Below are 22,233 nucleotides of genomic sequence, written 5' to 3'. Positions count from 1 at the left end.
TAGACTTCCAGCCACCAGAACTGGAGGAAATAAATTCTGGCTGTTTAAGCAGTCTGTGGCGTGTTGCTATGGCAGCCCAAGCATTTTATACCTTTCTCACTGCATTTACCATATCATGACTTCTGAGCCTAGACCATGGATTCTTGAATGAAGAAACTAGGTTTTATTTGTCTTTATATTAGTTAGAGCTCCTAGTACTTAATAGGTACTCAAAAAAAATCTTTGAGATAAATTTGCTTGCATTAAAATTCTGGGTTCAGTAATGCTTGGGTGGCTTGCAAGAGTTGATGTAATATTCCTAAAGTATCTTACTAGATGCAAATTTTAAAAAATGCATAACTTCCATACTTAATGGAAAAGACTCACGCTGTTCATTTATTCATTTAATGATCATTTATTCATCAAATATCTGTTAAGCACTTAGTATGTACCATGAAGCAGTGAACTAACAGGCAAAATCTCTTTTCTCATAGAGTTTACACTCTGGTAAGGAAAGGGAGGAAACAGACAAATAACTATATAGTATGTCAGTTGGTAATAAGGGTCAGGAATATAAAACAAAGCAAGATCCAGAATCCTGCATGATGGGAGGGGAAACGGGTCTTTTGAGTACTTACCATGTCCTAAAATTGAACAGGCACTGAAATACAGTAATACAATACACTTCCTTTGCCCTCAATGAGCTTATGGTCAGTAGAGAAGACACAAATAAATAGGCAATTATGCTAGAGTGTAAAAAATTCAATAATAGAAGAAAACATGCAATGCTGTGAGAGCACAGTGCCTCCAAAGTTTTTTTAGTGCAACTTATAGAGTAAGAATGAGATGTCACATTAGCTTTCATTAATTTTTCAATCATATTTTATTATCTTTATGTTTTTACTCTTTTCCTTTGGAAAAGCATTAACAATCCATTCCCAATAATTTAATATTAGTTAGCACAGTATATATTGTTCTATAAATTTTTATGGCTATCCATGGACAGTGCTTCATGTCACACGAGAAGATTCCCATCTGGCAGCAGCTGTGGGCAGCCAAATGGAGCATTTTGTACCACCTGTCGCTATCTTCTTTTGGGGCTGAATTTGCCTGGTTACTGGGAGTAAATCTTGGCCTCATAGTTATCAATATCAGGGAGTTCATGAAACTTATTCCTCAGCACCCTCAAGGACTGTCATTACCCAGGGGGCTTTTGAAATGGGGGCCTCCTTTAGCTAGAAGGACTTCCCAGATAATACAGCTAACAACTTACCTTTCCTAGTCATGGAGAAGAGGAAAGCAGAACCCATGAGATGGTAATTTCAGTTTTCCCTTTTATTTCACAAGTGAGAGGAAGGCAAGAGAAAATTTTCCAGCTCTTTCTTATGTCCATGAACCATAACCATCATAGAAATGAGAAGGCTGTCGGCTTCAGCCTTAGCTTGATACTTATTTAAAGTATTATGGGAATTTTGTATATTTTTCAAGGAATAATGCTAGTGGAAATTAGATTTGTTTATTTTTATTTTTTGTCTACAAAAGTTGAGAATTGCCCTAGTTTTATTACCCTGCAGATGGTCAATAAGTGTGGGAAGACAGGACAGAGAAGGAGGGTTTACATAAGGTAGTTAAAAATCTGCAGGCTTCACCTGCAGACAGAGGTTCCTTCCTCTGTTCCCCAGTGTTTACTTTTGCTGGTTGTGGACTCTCATCTCGAGCCTCTTTCCTGAATAGATTGGTTTAGAGAGGGCCCTGAGGGCTTGCGGTGCCCTGCTTTCTGCTGACTTAGGTTCAGCATAGATTTATTTCATGGGGAATCTCAGCATATTTTAAAAGAGATCTCACCATATAATCGCTGAGCGAGGTCACCGATCTCCTGAATCCTTTCTTCTTGCTGAGGCACGGAAGGTGTGATGAACTTATTGAACTGCTGGTGGAGAATTTCCACAGCTTCCTTTGTCTGGCATTCTGTGGAATATTTTCCAACTCTTACCACTGTGGCACTTGCATCCTCACACCAAAGATGACACTAAATTAAAATGGAATGAAGCATAGATTAAAGAGCCGCCATCATTCTAACATTCTTCATTTTGGCCCCTGAAGTATGCAATTTAAATTTCCTCATACTTTATATTCACATTAGTTTGAACTCTCTAAGTCTTAATTTAAAAAAATATCAAAACATGATCATATACTTTGTACCTGGATATTAGATTCAGATAAGAAAGTAAAAGTATGGAAATTCATTTGATTTTCTTGCTTTAGATTTGCCTGAAGCATAATTCCTAAGAGGAATGTGTCATACTTGCAAGAACAGGCAGTATAAAAAGCATATGACACTAAAAAAAAAATCCAAATATAAGCTAAAAGGAAATTATAAAGCTCAAACACACAAAATCCAGCTTAATTAATTGAAATCATTAACAATATATGAATAACGTATTGCCTGATTAACACTCAAATGAACTTCTCTTTTAAGAATGAGATTTAGTCTATGGATTGAGGAAATATCATCTAAAGAATAGCAGTTGACCTTTTTGTAATAGAAAACACTCAGTCCTATTTTCAAAGCACAGTGGAGAACTGAGTTTCCTCACTAAAAATAAATAACCGTGATGGAAGGAACATGTCTGGCCAGGGCCACAAGCTCTTTCATTGAATGGGGACTCTGCTAGGAGCTGGCTTTAAGTAAGTGCCCTGGAGCTAGAGCAAGCCTATGTATTACAGAGGAATGATGGGCTCGATCCTTCTTAGGTGTTAACTCTGAAAACTACTGCATCAGTGGTAAAGAGAGATTGTTTGAAATTTCAGAATAATGGGCTACAAAGAACACTCAAGAGCTTCAAGTATAGAGTTTCTTCAATATAAAGTGTGCAAATAATAACTTTAACCTGTCAAATTTCATATATTTTTGGTATACTCTTCCATTTATCCTCTTGACAAAACAAAAGGAACACCAATAACAATTTTTGTACCTGAAAAATCCTAGTATCACATTTTCTTTCTGAACACTTTCAAATTCTGTGATGTAAGTAATTAATTCTAGGTATTTTAAACAGATATCCAGCAGTAAACATAATTCCATGATAGTTAAGCATCTTGAGTTGATGAGGTTATGGAGAAATGAGACACTCTGGTATGTTGCTAGTAAGAGAAAATTAGTAAAGTCTTTCTGAAGAGCAGTTGGACAATACATTCAAAACCTTGTAACATTCATGCCCTTTGGTTCAGCAGTTCTACTTTAGGAAATTGTCCTAAGGAAATAATCAATCATGAAAAAAATAATCATGATACACAGGTTTAATGACAATAGTAGCTACTGAAGCACTGTTTTAAAGTATCAGAGCAAGTTTCCAAGACAACATTACAATATGGGTACCACTACAAGTAGAGGATACCTCTTCTATCATCTCCTGGAGTTGCTCAGTCAGGTCCAAATTCTTCTTGTAATCGGTCACAACTTTGTCAAACTCATCCACATGTTTTTGCAAATCCTTCATGGCCTCCAAAAGGACAGTAACTCTATGATTTGGGTAATTTAAGAAAAATTCAGGAGTCTTATTCTCAACTTTTTCCATTTTCCTTTTCAAAACCTGTGTCAAAGAATAAAGTTTTTAAAATAAAATTCAATTTTAATTTAAGAGTCTAGCTAGTGATAAAATATTGGAGAAAAGTTTGGAAAAACTATAACTTCCTCCATTATATTAAAATCATACTTATTATAAATGTATTTTGGAAAGAATGGGCTTTCTTCTAGATAGTATATTGATTCAGCACTCAGCAAACATACAGAAAATTAACTACATACAAGGGTCTACTCCAGATTTTGCAAATGATACTATGATAAAAAATAAGACAATGATCATAAAATCAGATATCGTATTGTCTTCAGTAAGTTCAGTCTCCTGGAAAAGGCATTCAAATAATCTAGTCAGTAGATGTGATAATCAGGGTAGGTATAAGAGACTATAGAAATGGTGGAGAAAGTTCTTATACAAGCAGATGCAAGGGGGAAAAAGGGATGTACAAAAGATATATGTGTGTGTGTGTGTGTGTTTGGGGCAAGAAAGGAAGCAGAGAGGCTAGGTAGGTTTGGTAGAAACCATTCTGGAACTCCTTTCAAAGATAAATCAATTTATTATATATTTTACATAAAAAACCCAATGGCTATAAAAATGGAAAACTACCTTTTCAGTCCCAATGCTGTAAAAAGAAGAAGAAAAAATCCCAAGGATTAGGCATCTAGAACTGAAATGCAAAATGATTTTGCAATAATTGTAGTAGTACATGCAAACACACAACACACACGTTTTCATTACCTGTATTTTTTCAGTATACATATCAACTTGTTGAATTTGATATTTCAGAGCCTTCAGATTCTTAGTTTTTTCATTTTTCTTTGTGTAATTAAACTTCAAATTGTTAAATTTCTTTTTGATATCTTTGAATGACTCTCTGAGCTGCAGGTCAATAAAAAGAAAGAGGTGGTTTCCTTAAAATGAGAACAGTAATATTCACTTGTAGTAAATAAAAATATCTAAACACTTCAAAATATTCATAATCTTCAAAATGTATTGAGTGATTTTCAATAGAAAACAAGTCTGCTAAGTGAACATATAATGTGAATTTAAACACATCCCCAAAATATAAGTAATTATGAATTTTTCTTAGTACTTTTTGAGTTGTAATTTGTCATTAGCATTACAGTTATAGAACATCCTTTGGCCTCCAACCAATAAAGTTTTTAAGATATGAATTTTGACAACTCTAATTTTCTTATTTGATATCATTTTCCCCATTCATTCCATTCTTTGTGTGCTAATATTTGTCCCAGCTCTTTCCATCTCTCAGAGCTCTCTTACAGCCACCATGTAGAAAACTATTAAGGCTCCAAGGAGGTGTTCAGAGGTCAATGAAGTTTTGGCATTGGGACTAAGATATTAGTGGGGTTAAAGAGGAGACTCACTATGAGATTTAATAGGAAATCGACTTATTTGCCCAAATCTAGCAAAAATTATTTTTCATGAACAGTTTCCAGAGATACTCAATTCTTAGATATAGGCCACTAACTTCAGAGGTCCTTAAAAAATGGGAAAGTAAAGGAACAGTTATCACCAATTATAACGATGCTAACTTGTGTATAAACAAAGTATATGGCTGGAAGATAATTAAGGAACCCAGCCAGGGGGAGGCATAAGGTCTCAGGCAGACCACCTCCTGGGCTCCCAACAGCCAGCCATCATCAACTTGTCTTAGCATGTAACGGATTTTAAACCTTCTCGCCATCATCAGTCAACATGAGGGGAAGCAGAAAAAACAATCAAATCAGCTGGCAACTGTGATAAATAAGCTGTTGTTAAGTTTTGGGGTAACCTTTTAGGCAACGATAGAAAATAAAAACAAAAATTGGTACCTATAAAAAAACAAACAACAACAAAGTATTTGGCTAAACATCAAGAATGGAGAATACATTATGACAGTCTTAAGAACAAACAGTTTAACTTCACCAGTGAAGCAAAATTGTAAGCAGTCCAGTTCCCCTGAACGCACTACTTTCTTGGCCCCTTTATATATTCAAGAAGGAGAAGCACGTTGACAAACCACTCTCTATATATATTATCAGCAAAGAAAAGTACAGAGAAATCATAAACCTCAGATTATATGCAGCATTTTAACATAAAGAATGAACAATGTCATGGTTGGTAAATTTGAGTTATGATAAGAAAAGTCAGAAAAACATTAAAATTCTCTCCAATGATAGCAAATAAATTATTTGGGAAAAAATAAAGGCTTAGCTTGCTAGATTTTAAACTTCTAACACAGAAAAACACACCTGCCTTAGAAAATGCTTGCTTTCTCAAAATGCTTACTTTGAATTGTGCATACTATAAAAACAAAACTTTGACCTTACCTTTGACACTTCTTGGAGACAATTATCTATAAAGCCCTAGCAGACCTACATACATGGGAACTATTATACTGATGAAAGTTTTGCATCTGACACAGCTGTACTTAACCAGCGTTGTTTATTTTATATGCTAAAGTGATGAACATTAGTTTTAAGCTACAAACTAAACCGAGCACAGAGATCACATTAAACATTTAAACTGATAAATCAGTAATATTCTAAAGGAGCAGAAAGAACTACAGCTTCAAAATTTGAAAACTATTTCTCTATTAGAACTTGGGAAAATATTTAAAAGATCATATTAAGTTGGTTTATTCATAAAATAACCAATTAATATTTAAATTCTTTGACATTTGATGTTTTAAAATGCATGTGTTTAATTTTAGTGGGGAAGGACAAATGAGGTCAATTCTATGGGGTTGAGATATAAAGAAACTATATCCTGAATTACTCACATAAAACTGTGGAAGGAACTTTTTTCTGTGAAGTAAAAATCTGCACCTATTGGTATAATAACCACCACACCTGAAGATATCAGAGACCCTCGTACCTTTAAGAAAACATCTTCTCAATGGGAATTAGTGTTTAATGTGTACAGATTTTCCCATTTAAGATGATGAAAAAGTTCTGGAGGTAGATATGGTGAAGATTGTACAACAATGTGAATATACTTAATATCACTGATCTGTACCCTTAAAATGGTTAAGATGGTAAATATGTGTATTTTATCACAATTAAAAATAAAATTTTGTTTTTAATAAAAATAAATAAAATAAAAATTAAGAATAAGGCAAAAAGTAAAAATAACATTTTCTATTACTAACATTTTCCATTAAAAATAAAATATTATATTCTTCCTTTTTTCCTTAGTGGGACCTGACATATACAGGGTAGGGCAAAAGTAGTAGGTTTACAACTGTAAACCCACGTTTGCGCCTCCCTGTAGGATGAACTTCAGTACAGGAAAAGGAAGGGGGCCCTGTCGTCAATCTGATGATCGCTGGGTTACATCTGCTCGTTTACATGGGAAAGATCAATTTCTATTTGGAAACTACGTGGCAAATGGAGAAAAGCTGGACCTTTCTAAACCATGGCATTTTAAGTCTACTCTGGAAGAGGAAATTGAAGACTGATAAATGGTGAGTGTAATTTCATTTCTTTTGGTTTCAGAATGTATGCACTTCCACTGAAAATGACGTGTAAGGCTAAAGAATGTTCGTGGCACTATGGGCATGTGAAATGAGATCAGCTTCTTGCTGACACATGAGCTCTTCTGACAAAATTGCTGGCACTTTTCTCTTTGGGTCCCACTGGTAATCCATTGTAAATCTTGTGCCTTTCCCAGCTCAAATTCAGGACCACTGCAGATATAAGTGGAAGGCAGCATGCATGAACTTCCTTCAGCAAAAAACACACAAAATCTACTCATGCTTAGTTTTCTTACCTGCACATTTCAATATGAAAACTTAACTTCTCATCTAACCCCCATGTAACCTGTGATCATATCTGTAAAGGAACTGCGTGCCATGGTCGCTTGACTGTGGTATCGTTGTTCATGCAGCTGTTTCTAACTTTAGTTAGCTTGTCAACAATGGGGAATGGCGGCCATGGTTAAGACACCTGCTCAACTGGAGCACGTAAGCCGGAGAAAACACTCAAAGCTTGGGGCAAGATAAAGTTTACCCAGTGAGAAGTATTTAAATGTTATCATTCATATTCATAACATTTATAAAAGTCTTAAGAAAATTAGAGGAGGGAGATTCTTCCCTAGTGAATAGTGGGATTTTCCTATCCTCTCACTTGCTCAGCTCCTCCATACTTGCATTGGAATAAGAAGACGAAGTTAATATAGCTATAATTAGGGAAAAAATAGTAAGACTTTAAAACTAGTTCTTTGACTTTAAAACTAGTAAGACTTTAAAACTAGTTCACTAGCAGAATGAGCATCCCCACCAAATGTCCCAGGGACTGTAAGCCCCTCTCAGGGTTAGGAATGAACAAAGCCCTTTGAGAAGAAGCAGGAGGGAAAGAGGCTGCTGACAACCAGGCTGGCTGCTATTCTTAGTGCTGGTTGAGGCAGCTTTGGCACAGGAATGTATTATTAGTGAATCTGTTGCTGACAAGGTCAATTTATGTGGGGGGCATGGGACATTTTAAAACTAAGGAAATACATTTCACACAAAAAGCCTTTCATTAGAACTATGGCACATGTTTGGCCAAACGCAAAAGCACAAAACAAGTAGGCATTTCTCTTAAGGTCCATTTCCCGAGCTTCATTTCTTGTTCACCATTGTGCCCACTCCAGAAAAAAGCTTTCTGACTGATGCTCATTTTAGTGAGAGGAAGCTGCAATGCCATCATCTCCCAGGAGTGCTTGCATTCGAACAGAAGGGACCCAGAGACTCACGATTTGCCTGGAATGATTTGCTATACAATTATTAATGGTAGACTATTAAAACTTAGCTCTGGAGAGATTTTGGGACAAGGCTTTCTTGCCCTCCTTCCATAAAGCAACTGCACTGCTGTCTTGCTTTGCTTAAGGACAGTCCTGTAGCAGCAGAAGTAGGGAGGCTTGGAAAGGGAAGACAACTGCTCCGTTTTAAATTGCAGGTGGCAGCATGTCTCAGTAGTGCCTGTCTTATCCACCCTACAGGTTTTGTGTTAATAATACATTTAGGTTTTATTTTCTGAACATGATAACTATGATTTTATAATTTAGCTCTCTATACTTTTCAAAAAGAAGAGTCATCTTGCAGATGTAAAACACCAAACTTTTAACAGATTTTAACCCTACGAGATGGACATTTTCAGAACAAATTAAAATAGCTCTTATTCTCTTACACATACCATCAAATGGACTTATGGGTGGGGCCTGATGACAAGTGGCTGTGATTGAAGTCCCATGGACTTTAATTTGCCCTGGACTCTGTTTCCTGAGGACTTCTGCATTCTTATGGCCTAACTGCCACACAGTAGTCACACTGGTATTTGCTGAATGATAATAATTTAGTTTTTTTCTTTAAATAATGAACTAGGGTTATTGATCTGGAAAAAATAATAATTATCTGTGCTGCCGACATCAGGTGTTTTGCCTATCTATACACTCATGTTCTGCTTCTTTTCCGTGGTCATTTTGTCAATGGCAAGTCACCATACAATGTCAGAGGCTTAATTTAATAGTTGTATATGCGCCTATAGCTGCACCATTCCCCTATTCTAATTTATCATTTCTAAACTGCCTTGTATCCATGGAACTCAGAAGAATTACTTATCCAAACTGAAAAAAGAATTTGTGTGATTAGAACATAGACTCTGAGACATGGTAGAAAAAAAGAAGGAAAGATGATATAGATAGATAGATAGATAGATAGATAGATAGATAGATAGATAGATAGATAGATAGATAGATAGATAGATGATAGATAGATAGATGATAGAGATAGATAGAGATACAGATATAGATATATTGAAGTATAGATATATCACACACACACACATATAAATATAGTCATTTTCTGTTTTCTTTCTGATGGCTTAGATGTTGCTACAGTGCAAAAAATTCAGACTAAAGTAATATAATTATATGAAAGCTTCTGATTGCAAATTTTATTTTGAGAAATTGAATACCAACCCAATTCTGTCATTACTATTCTTTTCAGCAAAGTAATTGTTTGTGGTCTATAATGAGACTCTAGCTACAAATTTCCATTAACATCATGTAAATATAATGGAAATTTTTTTGGTCCAATTGCAAGAAGAAAACATGCTCAATATTAACTTACTACGTTTCTAAACGCAGAGGTGGAAAGAATGAGTAATGATGTCCTGTCATGTAACAAGGCAGAGAATGTCTATAATGCTTTGTGTATTAATAACTTACTTATATTGGTAGGAAAGGAAATACATAATGAAATTCAACATTCATGCATACAGACTTATCTTTGTGGGAAATGGGTGATAAAAAAAATCACAAAGATATGTCAGTTTGAAGGCTGTGTTTTCTGGTAGGCAGACATGGAAAAAAATGAAGTATTATAATTTCCCATGTCATTTAGTACATGAAATTAGAAAACAATAATATTTTACCCAAAGACAATCAAGGCACAAAACCATAGTTCCTTGTCTTTAAGGAATTATCACACCATATTTTTAAAAATCACATTTAGAACACCTCACTTTATTTGCCTTGAGGTAGGTGCCATGTCCTTTTTAAAGAACCTTTTGTGTAGTTAAAAACATGTAAGCTAGTTATGGCAACATCAAGAAAGTAATTGTGGTTGAAATAACCAAATTAACTGTGTTATTGTATCAGATCATACAAACAGCCTACGACATATATGCCACAGAGTAAAGATAGAAGAGGAAAGCACAGAAGAAAAATACATTTGACATCAGACCATGCAGTGGTTGAATAGACTGAAACGTTAAGTGAATGGTGAACTCTGAGTTTAGCAAATGACAATTGTGTTGGTGGCCAGTAAATGAACCTCTAACCCGAAGCTGACTCCCTAAAACCCTGAGCTGAAACTCTGCAGTCCTTTTGCACAATGTCAAGTGAAAATCATATACACCTCAGTTTCACATCTGAAAAATGACGATGTTAAACTAGACATCCTCCAAAATTCATTTCAACTCAGAGCCTGTGAACTTGCAAGAAGCCCTTTGAGAAAACAATAAATCATTAGAAGAAAAACAATGTGTTTTCAAATCAACTTAAAAAATCAATTGCTATGCATGGTCTAGTTCCCTGGTGAAGTATCTGACTTTATTTTTTTATACAGAAAAATCAGTAGTGGAACATATTGCTTTTAATTTCACATAACGTTTAAAGTACCTATACCAAAATTAATAATGACAATAAAAATAAAACTGTCTGGGTGTCAAATATTCTTACCACTTGGAATCTGGCCGTCTGTTTGCGCTCTGATATTCATAATAGAAACTAGAACACACATATTTATTTTACTAAAGGGCACTGAAAATATTCCTTCTAATCACTTTCACATTTCGGCTCATGGTTGGAAAGTCCAAGGTGTAGAAACCACACTGCGACATGCCTAATATATCCCTACAAGAAAGGTAAGGGGAGAAAAGACCGAAGATCCTTTAAATGTGCAACTATAACCTGCATCAAAGATTAGTTGGATTTGAAGGAGAAGCAAATGGGAAGAACAGCTCTCTTAATATTGAAGATCATGTCAGCGTGATATGATTCCTAAATCAAGCCTGCACGTATCTGGTTGCTCATTCCTGTTACGGTACAGACAATCCTGGGGCATCCCTACTATGGCTGGGAGAGTGGCCCGCTGCCCCTGCCAGCTGGCCCCCAGCACCGGCTCATCACACGGCAGCCCGCAGGCAGAACCCGCTGTGGGGGGAGGGGGAGGGGGGAGGGGGAGGGGGGGAGGGGGAGGGGGGAGGGGGGAGGGGAGGGGAGGGGAGGGGAGGGGAGGGGAGGGGAGGGGAGGGGAGGGGAGGGGAGGGGAGGGGAGGGGAGGGGAGGGAAGGGAAGGGAAGGGAAGGGAAGGGAAGGGAAGGGAAGGGAAGGGAAGGGAAGGGAAGGGAAGGGAAGGGAAGGGAAGGGAAGGGAAGGGAAGGGAAGGGAAGGGGAGACCCGGTCCCATAAGGGCCGCAGTGCTCTGGGGAGATGGAAACTGAGCCACAGGGGACTGGGGATGAGCCTTAGTCGGCTCCGTCTGTGGTTTCAGTAAACTGAGAGCTGGACATTAGGGCAGCAAGACAAAAAGTTCACTGCCAAGAAGAGGCACAAGAGGGGGAGGAGGAGAGAGGAGAAGAAAGATGGGGAGAAGAAAGGCGAAGAAAGAAGATAATTTTGGGGGAAGATAGTAAACAAATTGTTTTCATGGCTGCAAATCTAAACTTTATAGCTTTGGGGAGAACGCTGCTCTCCTTAAGATCGCTTTCCTTACCAAGGCCTGACGGATGCGTTGTCCGCCGCAGGGCAGGAACCAGATGAGGCCATTCTACCACCTGCAGGGCAGGGCGCACTGTGGGTTTGACCCCGAATGAATCTCTAGCCCAAAATGACTGCCTGGAACCGCCTCTGAGCAGAAAGTCTACAGTCCCGCAGCACACTGCCAAAACGAACACCGCTGCTGATGGTGGTGCCGCCTCCCTCCTGCTGAGTGGGATCCAGCTGGCTCCCCTGCTCTCTCCTCCTCTTACCCTCCTAGCCGTGCTTGCCTCCTGCCCTTGCCTGCGGTCTGTGAAAGTGAGGCCTGCAGGAAAGGGCTCGTCAGCGCTAGACCACTGCTCGAGTTCAGTTACGGATACTTTAGTCCACGCTCCAATGCTGTCTGAGAATGTTTAATATGTGTTGAGCCTAGACTGTGTAAACTGGTCATAAACAGGGTGTTCAAGTAGGCTTACTACCTTCTCCCCCCACCCTCCTTCCTAATAGGTTTGTGGCTAATGGACTCACAGACACTTTGCTCTAAATAGGGATAAATCTGAAATTAGGGAACCTTGTGTTTTGCCCACTCCCAGTCGAGAATCGGGACCCTTGCTACCCTGAACACAGAGGGCTTTCAATGGAAAGTTTAACTAGAGGAGGGTGGTGGTTATGGTTCAGTATATATCTGGGAGTTGAGGGCTGACTAGAATTGAAGGAGAGGAGGTAGAATTATGTGAAAGGCGGTACATTAATGCGGAGAACAATTTTCATCTGTTTGTTTTTTTTTCTCCAGGAGCTGTTTTGCCAGAAAAGCCACTCTGAATAAATATAAAATCAGACACTTGACTTTAGTGATAATACTTTGTAGCCTCTGAGGTGAAGAGCTTGCTCTCTGGGCCCTTAGCATCCGCTCCACCATGAGTCAGTGGCACCTAAATAGAATCTCAGCTGGCTGGACCTGGCTGCAAAGGGACCCGGTCACCCCTTCTGCCCTGACAGGCTGCATTCACTCAACCAAATGGTGCTATAGGGTTCGAGTGGGGGGGAGAAAAAAGCATACAATAAACTGTAATACTAAATTCTAGGTTTTTCTATGCATTGACAATGTACTGACTTCAACAAGTTTGGGAGCTTGAGGTTTACTCAAATGTTGAGTTCTGAGGCCAATGCTCCAAGGATTGAAAGTCAAGGGTGAAAAGAAAGTCTCCTGCTTCTGTGAGTGTGTGTTTGCACGTGCATGCACAGGCATTGAGACACACGTGCTAGGCTCAGAGAGGCTTTCGGTAGTGTGTTGGTCTGATCCCTGCCACCCACCTCATTTATCTCGTCCCTCACAGTGCAGTACTGCACGCTGCAGGCCAGGGTCCGCCCATACTCCTCGGCTCTGGCCCGCCAGTTCATGCTCTCCCCCTCGAGGACGTCCAGCTGCCGCTGTAGGTTCTTCGCGGACACATTAGAGCAGTTCTAAAAGTGAAAGAGAAGTGGCAGTGACCGAGGGAAGAGGCACAACAGCAGTGAGGCCAGTAGCTATTCACCTGCATTATGAAACTCATGAGTGACATCTGAAAAAGTAGGCTCCTGATTATTTTACCTCAAGTATATTCAAATAGAAGGATTTCAGAAAGAAGCCAGACACCCAACATGATGGGAAAGGCAAACCATTAGACTTCCAGGCTTGAAACTTCTGCACTCATCACATCCAGCTCCTCAGAGACACCACTCATTACAAGGTATGATTTTTGCTTCAAAAGGCATAAAGTATGCATCAGAAACATTCGGCTCCTGCACTGTAATTTTCCTGTCAACTAGAGCTTCACCTCAAGTTTATTATGCAAGTGCTCCGTCCAATCTCCACTCAGCAGAGGGCTGCAGAGGCCAAGGCCAAACTCGCGGACCAGAGAACATTTACACTACTTGTGCAAAGTGAGACAGCTTATTTCTTTTCTCTTTTAAAAATAAATGTACTAACAAAATAAAACTCTTTAAAAAGAAAGTCCCTTCTGGGTAAAAATAGATTCTATTATTAGTGACAGATAGTTTGTATTCCTAGGTCTTTCAATTAAAAAAATACTTTAGGTTCAGTGCATTTCACAGAGTTTAGTGGATATCTTAAGTAAACTTTAAAATAAAATTGGTCATTATTATTTTATTAATATTGTACATATTGAATAGAATAAACACAATCTCTCTTTCAAATTAGGAATTTGGAGAAGGATATATATTTTTTAAGTTAAAATATACATATATTTTAAATCAGAGCTCAATGTGTTATTTATGCATATTTGGCCTGAAATGATTTCCTTGTCTTTAGACACCTCTGTAAGGTCCATCCATCCAGTGGGATAAAGCAGATCAACATCTAGTGCCCAGAGCCTTTGGTCTCCACCAGGGGGATTTTTCATCCTGGGCTTTTATGAATAAGGCAGCTTCTCTGGGCCTCAGATTCCTCATCTATAAAGTGAGGTCCTGGGCTAGGTGATCTCTAGGATACTTTCCAGATCTTAAATGCTAACACAGCATTGTCCAAGAAATATAACAAGAGCCACATAAATACTTATAAAATTTCTAGTAGTTGTATAATAAAGTAAAAAGAAACAGGTGAAATTAATTTTCTTAATCAAGTTTAATCAAATATGTCCAAATATCAAAGTTTTACCACCTAACCAAATATAAAAATATTAATAAGGTATTTTTATACTAAGTGTTTGAAATCTGGTATGCATTTTACACTCATAGCACATCTCAATTTTTGATAAATTTCTATCAGAAATACTTCATCTATATTTAAATTTCATAGTTTATTGCTTAAAATGTAGATTCCCATATCCAAGTTGTTCCAAACACATTTAAACATTTTCCAATAGCTACACTGAGTCAATTTTTAAATTAAAATTAAAAGTTTAGTTCCTTTGCTGCACTGGGTACATTTCAAATGCAAAAAACTGATTACTGTATTAGACAACACATCTCCACAATTTTTTTAATTAGCATGAGAATAGATGTATTAAACAAGATTTTTATAATCAGATTTTTCTCCTTAAAATGTTTCTCTTTTGTTATAGGTGGTAGAAACTCACCGCAGATAACTACCCCAATGTTTTAATGTATTTTTAAATCTAATGTACACCAGGCAATCTGCCTGGTTTCTCTCCTATGCCAGCCCAGCTCCCAGCTATAATTAGGTATGGGTGATGGTGTTCTAAGTTGCTTACAGGTCGTTGCACTGATGAGATGATGTCCACTCCCAGGCAAAGGGCCAGTTTGTGGAGATGGTCTATATGCGCCTGCTTTTCCTGAGAGCGAATGAGGTGAACCTGGGCATCGTGAGCATTATCCAGTTCCTTTGGCTGTTCTAGAAACTCCAATTCTCTTGATTTGACAAGATGTTCCAGCTGGAATTCAGGGCATTAACAATTAATATGAGGGTTTTTCTTTCTGAAGACAGATTTTTAAAGGCTGTTCCCTATATTTTACTAGCCGGTCAAATGCTGCCAAGCCCACCTATAATTGTTAGTGTTACAACCAAATAAGAGTCAACAATGCAAATCTATAGGGTAAAATTGAGGGGCTAATGTTACCATTTCTACTAAAGAAGAAAGCACTCTTTTTGGTCATAGCCTAAAACCTTAAGAAGATCTAGGTCTATGATCTGAGTAAATTCAGAGGCTATTTTAAAGAGATATCAATACATTTCCATTTTCTGTTAATAAAGGCTAATAATTATGGATTTTTGCTGAGTACTCTATGATGTCAGGTACTTGAGATACAAAAAACAAAAAAAAAAAGAATTTGTTTTCTTCCCTCAAATAGCTTACAGTTGAATTGGGGGTAAAAAGTAATTAAAAATCAAGATACTAAAATGAAAAATGTGTGGAATAATCAATGAGAGTTCTAGAAATTGAGAAGAGAGGACAGTCACTCCAAGTGAGGTAGGATCATTGGAAGGAGAGACAGGGTTTAGATAGTGCAAAAGAGATGAAAGGACCTGTCAGATAATGGCAGCCTGAGAGTGAAAGAGCTGGAAATGTGTGCACTGTCTTTGAGGAACAAAGAGCTTTTTGGTTGGAATACAAGGGAAGATAGAGGTATAGTGAGAGAAAAGTTAGAGGCCAGATGTAGAAATCTTCTAGTACCAAAATAAGCAGTTTGGCTTTTACTTACTCTATAATAATTTATATTTCATTTCATAGTGTAAAACTGAGGGTCTTCCAGATATCTGACAAGCCTTACCTCTTCCTTGACTTGGTGGAACTGGACTACCTTGTACAGGACGTCCTCGTAGTCTTGGATTCTTTCTTTCTGTTGTTGATGGAGGTGAATGAGGTCCTTTAGCTGTTGATGCTTCTCTTTCACAGGGGCTCCCTTGCCATTTAATTCTTCTGATTCCTTTATAATGTACTGAACCTCATCATTCAGTGCCTAAAATGTTGACAGACATAAAAGAAATCCAGCTTTCAGAGAGCATTTTACTTTACAATGGACTATATTAAGATCTAAATAGCCAGTCATTCTCTCATTTGTTAGCAAAAACTTATTGTGAGCCTCACCCCGACCCCTGCAAGTCCAGGTTTTGTATGCTAAGGGTATATTAGTCCATCCCTATCTTCTCAGAAAGTTTTTTAAAAATTATGAGCAATGAAAAAAGTATTTCAAAGTTAGGTGGTGAAGCGGAAAGTCATGTATTTCTATAGCTCACCAAATAGTCTAGTCATCTGCTAAGTAAATGTGTTTCAGATGTTTATGAAGCCATGAGCATCTCTGATATTTATTTTATTTATTTATTTATTTATTTATTTATTTATTTATTTATTTTAAAATATATCTTTATTGATTTCAGAGAGAGGAAGAGAAAAGGAGAGAGAGAGAGAAACATCAATGATGAAACAGTCATTGATCAGCTGCCTCCTTACATGCCCCTGACTGGGGATTGAGTCAGCAACCTGGGCATGTGCCCTGACCGGGAATTGAACTGTGATCTCCTGAATTATAGGTCAATGCTCAACTGCTGAGCCATACCTGGCTGTGCAGCATCTCTGATATTTAGAATCAGGTGGTACATGGTAAGAACACCAAAAGAAGACAAGTATAAAAATATATAGGGGGAATTACTTGTGCTCTGTGATAAAAGAATGGTCAGAATTAACCACAGCTGAGTAGCTCAGTAGATATGCTGCTTGAAAAGTGATCATCCCACAATCCACAAATAGCCACTGCATGTAGGGAGGGATAGACTGACTGCCTTCCCTTTCATCCAGCATTACTCAGATATCCCTCATAGGAGGACAGATCCTGTGGTAGAACTTGCAAAGTGTAGGCAACTCAAAGAGGAAGCTACTATAATTTCAGGTCTGGATCTTACAGCAAAGATAGAAGTAATGGAAATGATTTAGGCTGAGGAGATAACTTGCAGAAGAGTGGCCTAATAAGGGTCTTCAACAAGTTTAAATCAAGCATGTGGGCATCAAATATCATGCACATCACAGTGACAGAGCTAAAGAAGCTGTACAGTTCCTAATGTAGAGGAATTTACACATGCACACACTCCTACACTTGTAGGGCACCTGTACATGAGCACACACAAAATGCAAATAAGCATACAACACAGGGTATATCAATAAACCTAACACATAGTCTAATTGGATTTTCTAAGAGTTCACTGTGGGCTACAATGCTGTGTTTTGTGTGTGTGTGTGTGTGGTGGGGGTGATTATATACTATATCAGTTTGCCTGAAATGAATGTAAATTAGATATTCCGTAAAAGAATCTTCAGTCTTCTAATTCTGGGATTCTTTACAGCCAACATTTACAAAGTAGTGACAAACAGAAACACAGGTATCTTAACTTTGCAGCAAAGAACATGGATCTAGCCGGGAGGGTTATATGACTGGTGACCATTTTTGGCAGCCGTGTTGTGGGAGGTGGGGGTGGGAGGGGGAGTGTATGGAATGCATTAGCAGTCAGGGCCTGGGAACATGACTCATGGTTTTATCTCTCACATCCTGAGGGCTCTCTGAGAGGAAAAATAGGTGAGCACAGCAAAATTCCTGGGAGGGTGGTAGGACCTGGGGTGCCAGTGGGTGGAGAGAATGACATCACCGTGGACATTTCAGGGGCAGAGGGCAGCACAGCCTCTGGGTCAGAGGTTGCACATCCTTGTTTTGAGATGACTTGATCTACAATGTGTCTATTTATACCCTTTAGAAAATGACTCCAGTGCATATATATGTGTGTGTGTGTGTGTGTGTATATATATATATATATATATATATATATATATATGGTAAATACATTAATAATTTAATGTAAATTAAAATAATCTAAGATAAGACTACATTTAGGACATTTTGTAGCCCAAATGTTTGTGTATCATCAAATACACAGTAGTGCAAAAAAAAAACAAAAACAAAAAAACAGTAAGAAAAAAATGTGTTTTTAAGTGGATTTTTTAGACAAGCAATGCTTTTGTTTAAAAAAGTAGTAATTCACCAGTCTCTTAAAATTAATTAGGTAAACTGTAATGGGACAGTTAAAAAATGTTTTCCATTCACCTAGGTCTAGTGGTTTGTTTCTTTACCTGAAATTGAGGCTTCATTGCATTCCAGTTTTTCCTTAGACCTAAAATGCTCTGCAGGCTCCCTCCAAGGTCAAGTGCAGACACAGGCATGAGTGCTTCCTGAAGAAGCTTTAAGTTGTGAGAAGTCTGAAATAAACATTGGATAGTTATGAGTATGTTTCCTTTCCCACCGCCAGCAAATACGTTACAATCACACTAGTGATGATGCGGTGTGTGGTCATACTGTTCAATCCCTGTGAAAACACTCACTGCCTCGAACGAGCTCCTGCCTCTAAACCACATCAATGAAGAAAAGCAGAGGCCCCGGGTTTCTTTGACCTCTTTTAGTGTTATTGTAGTAAAACATCCATAACAAATTTGAGCACTTTAACCATTTTTAAGTGTGCAATTCAGTGGCATTAACATTCACATTGGTGTGCAACATCACCACCATCCACCTCTGGAACTCGTTCATCTCCCTTAACTGGAGCTCTGCACCCGTACTTCACATAAGCAGAATCATATAATATTTATCCTTGTGTATCTGACTTATTTAGCATAATGCTTTCAAGGTTCCTCCATGTTGTACCCTGTGCGAGAATTTCATTCCTTTTTAAGGTGAATGTCACCCGTTGCGTGCTGGCTCACCTTTCTAAGTTGCTCTTTGAATGCTCCCCACTGCTGCCCCACAGGCTGGCTTGCAGCGGCTTTAAGTCGCCGTGCCATCCGAAGGCGGCACAGTTCTTCCAGTCCTGCCTTCTGGCTCTCCATAGTGCTCTCTGTAACGTGCACTTTATTTTTCACATGTGATATTTCATTCTCCTTTGCCTGTTAAATTAATAATGCATATAATGGCTTTCCTTTCCCAAGCAATACAACATTTTTGCATATAACTACTCTAGGAGGCAAACACAATCACAACCAAAGCAGAGCCCAGACGATTTGACAGCAAGACAAGTCAGGCATGCCTGTGCCGAGGCCCGGCTGGGCCCTCAGAGCATCAGGTCCTGAGCTCTCCTAGAGCCCAGCGGTGTTGGAGTCACCTGCTAGAGTCTATTTCCTGGGGCTTAAGGGGGTGATTGAATGAGCTCCTGGATACAGAAATATTAAAGTCAAGATTACTTTAATGCATAAGTTTTAAAGTGTATTCTACCTTTCATTTTAATACACTTAATAGCAGATGTCAAAATCACAGTATCAGGGAATAGGAGGGGACAGATTGTTCTGGGCCATTTGTTTTCTTTAAACTATCCTATTGTATATATTATGGCTATTTTAGGTTTCCCTTGTGAACAGTTCCTCAAGTCACTTCCTTTTGTGAGAACTGAAATGTGCATCTAAATATCTCTATTTTTGTATCTCAGTTGTGTACCAGAAGCACAGTATCTAAATTTAAAGAATTCCCTTCCCAACTTCTACATGTTCTAGCTGACTGATGTGAAATCCTTTAAACAATGGTTTTAAACAAGGGGAAATTTAATTGGAAGAAGAATATTAAGATAGGTAAAGAGAAAGACCATGTGCTATTTTATGTGCAAACATCAAAAAATGCGGAAGAACACTTTTTGGCAAAACAATGATTTTTACTTCAGCCTTTCTCAACAAATCCTTGAATTTCTACAGAGCAAAGGTACATGGATTTCTATAATGACAATGGCAACTAAGTATCTAAAAGTCAAGGGACTGCTTAGATTGTAGTCAGAAGTCAGTGTCATAAAAATGTAACAGGATATTTTAAATAATAGGCAATCTTATTTTTAAACTAAGTTAAACATTATAAAAAGCCAAAAAATACAATTGGAGGCCCTAAATGAGGTTTTGCCCATGAATTTGGGGATCTAGGAATAAAATGATATATTCTATAATTATGATTAACAATATACTAAATATTATGAAAGATTATTAGACAATTTCAGCAGGATCTAGTCCTAATCATAATTTTTATCTATACTATAAATAAAGCTAGGATATCTTTCACAGATGATTAAAAAACTACTAATCGCCCGGCCAGGCGTGGCTCAGCAGTTGAGCGTCGACCCAGGAACCAGGCGATCAGGGTTCGATTCCCGGTCAGGGCACATGCCTGGTTGCGGGCTCAATCCCCAGTCAGTTGGGGGCGTGCAGGAGGCAGTCGATCAATGACTCTCTCATCATCTATGTTTCTATCTCTCTCTCTCTCCCTCCCTCTCCTTTCCTCTCTCTAAAATCAATAAAGATATACTTAAAAAAAACTACTAATCAAAATGTAATATAATATACAGCTTAATGTAAACCTGAACCTTGCAGCATGCCAATGGTCTGAGTGAGGTCTAGAAAAGGGAGAGCTATAGCAGGATTTGCTCATGTCTGGCTGGCAAATCCAAAAATAAGTGATTATGTATTTGGCAGACTTAAGTATTCTGACCTCTCAGGAAGCTTAAATAATCTACCAAAGGTCTAGTTAGTAAGAACACTATTCCTTCTACTTCTGTGTAAGGGCATGGAAAAATTTGCCATAATCTGGCCTAACAGGGAACTCAATTGTCTGTTTTCCATTTAGATTCAGGCACAATAAATGGTCTTATGATATCTTGCTTTCTAGATACCTCAATAACAGGAAGGCAGTATCCCAGATAGCATTCTTGTTGTGTGCCACTATAAATTTGTACATTGGCACTTTCATCAAGATGTCTGCCAGATTTCTCACTTAAATTGGTTCCTCCAATCTTGATGATATTTAGAAGAACTGAAAAATTTTCAATTTCCAGCTTGAAAATATGAGCCATGGCAACCCAATCAAGAGCAAAACATTCAGTGGAAAATGCCAGCTGGCATTCTCCCTTCTTAACAGCCATACTGGATGTTACCACATTTCAACAATAACGTTTGTTTAAAAGCCTAATGCTCCAAAAGATATGAGAATAAAAAATGTGTTCTACTTGCTTTACCAGCTTCTGGTCTCAGAATGTTGCTGATCCAATAAAGTTAACTATCATGTGGACCATAATTCTTATCAATAAGGAGGAATTTATCAAATGACAGTGGTAAGAAGCTTATGGTAAAATGTGTATTTTTTAAACATAATGCCTGACATTTGATAAATTTTCAATGGTCTTGCCGAGACAAGACTACATGACTGAAAAGCAAGAGAAAAGGTAGACAATAGAAACCACTCCAGGTCCAGATGTAGGAATTAGCTGACATACACTGTAAAATGCCCATGATCGACATGGCTAAAAAGTATAGCAAAGATGCAGAATGAGAGGACAAGAAAGAGAATTTCATCAGCAATTGAAATCTTATTGAGAGAGAGAAAGAGACAGAGAGAGAGAAAGAAAGACTCACGGACACAGACAACAGTACAGCGATGCCCAGAGAGAAGGGGGGACAGGTACAGGGGGGTAGATGGGGACGGAAGGGGCCTTGACTTGGGGTGGTGAACACACAGTCTAATATACAGATGGGGACTGTAGAACTGCACACCTGAAACCTGTATAATTTGATTAACTAATGTCACCCCAATACATTCAATTAAAATATAAAAAAGAACCAAATAGAAACTTAAGAACCAAAAAATAAAATTTCTAAAATAGTAAAAATTAGGCCAAAAAAAATGCAATTTGCAAATATTTGAATTCTCATATAAGTGCAAATTAGAGAAGTACACAATCGAGAGAGATAAGAATATATACTGAACAAAATAAAAATGTAAAAGATAAATAGATGATAGATAGATAGATATAGATAATATATGTTCTAAATGTTCCAAATGAAATATAACTTAATTATTTTACAACAAGCACCTGTATAACATAAGAACAAGGGCAAACTGTTCAGCAAGTTTCCTCTGATGCTTAAAGATATATAAGAGATGTTAGAATTGTTTCATGTATATTTGT

The 22,233-nt window shown here is 37.8% G+C and overlaps 1 protein-coding gene across 1 annotated transcript in view; it reads right to left on the bottom strand.

Annotated features, from left to right (window-relative positions):
* CCDC141 (coiled-coil domain containing 141) overlaps positions 1-22,233 on the bottom strand; it is a 158,964-nt gene that overhangs the window by 17,456 nt on the left and 119,275 nt on the right. The window contains exons 14-21 of the mRNA XM_081142678.1: positions 19,004-19,183; positions 18,377-18,502; positions 16,032-16,220; positions 15,014-15,193; positions 13,116-13,265; positions 4,299-4,439; positions 3,378-3,572; positions 1,825-2,008 (exon numbers count right to left, since the gene is read on the bottom strand). Coding sequence (XP_080998804.1) covers positions 1,825-2,008; positions 3,378-3,572; positions 4,299-4,439; positions 13,116-13,265; positions 15,014-15,193; positions 16,032-16,220; positions 18,377-18,502; positions 19,004-19,183 — 1,345 coding nt within the window. The remainder of the gene's footprint in view (positions 1-1,824; positions 2,009-3,377; positions 3,573-4,298; positions 4,440-13,115; positions 13,266-15,013; positions 15,194-16,031; positions 16,221-18,376; positions 18,503-19,003; positions 19,184-22,233) is intronic.

Source organism: Miniopterus schreibersii, assembly GCF_964146895.1.
Source record: "Miniopterus schreibersii genome assembly, chromosome: 7".
NCBI classification, from domain to species: Eukaryota; Metazoa; Chordata; class Mammalia; order Chiroptera; family Miniopteridae; genus Miniopterus; species Miniopterus schreibersii.
The sequence above is the reverse complement of the archived record's forward strand: the minus strand, read 5'-3'. Positions and strand labels throughout refer to the sequence as shown.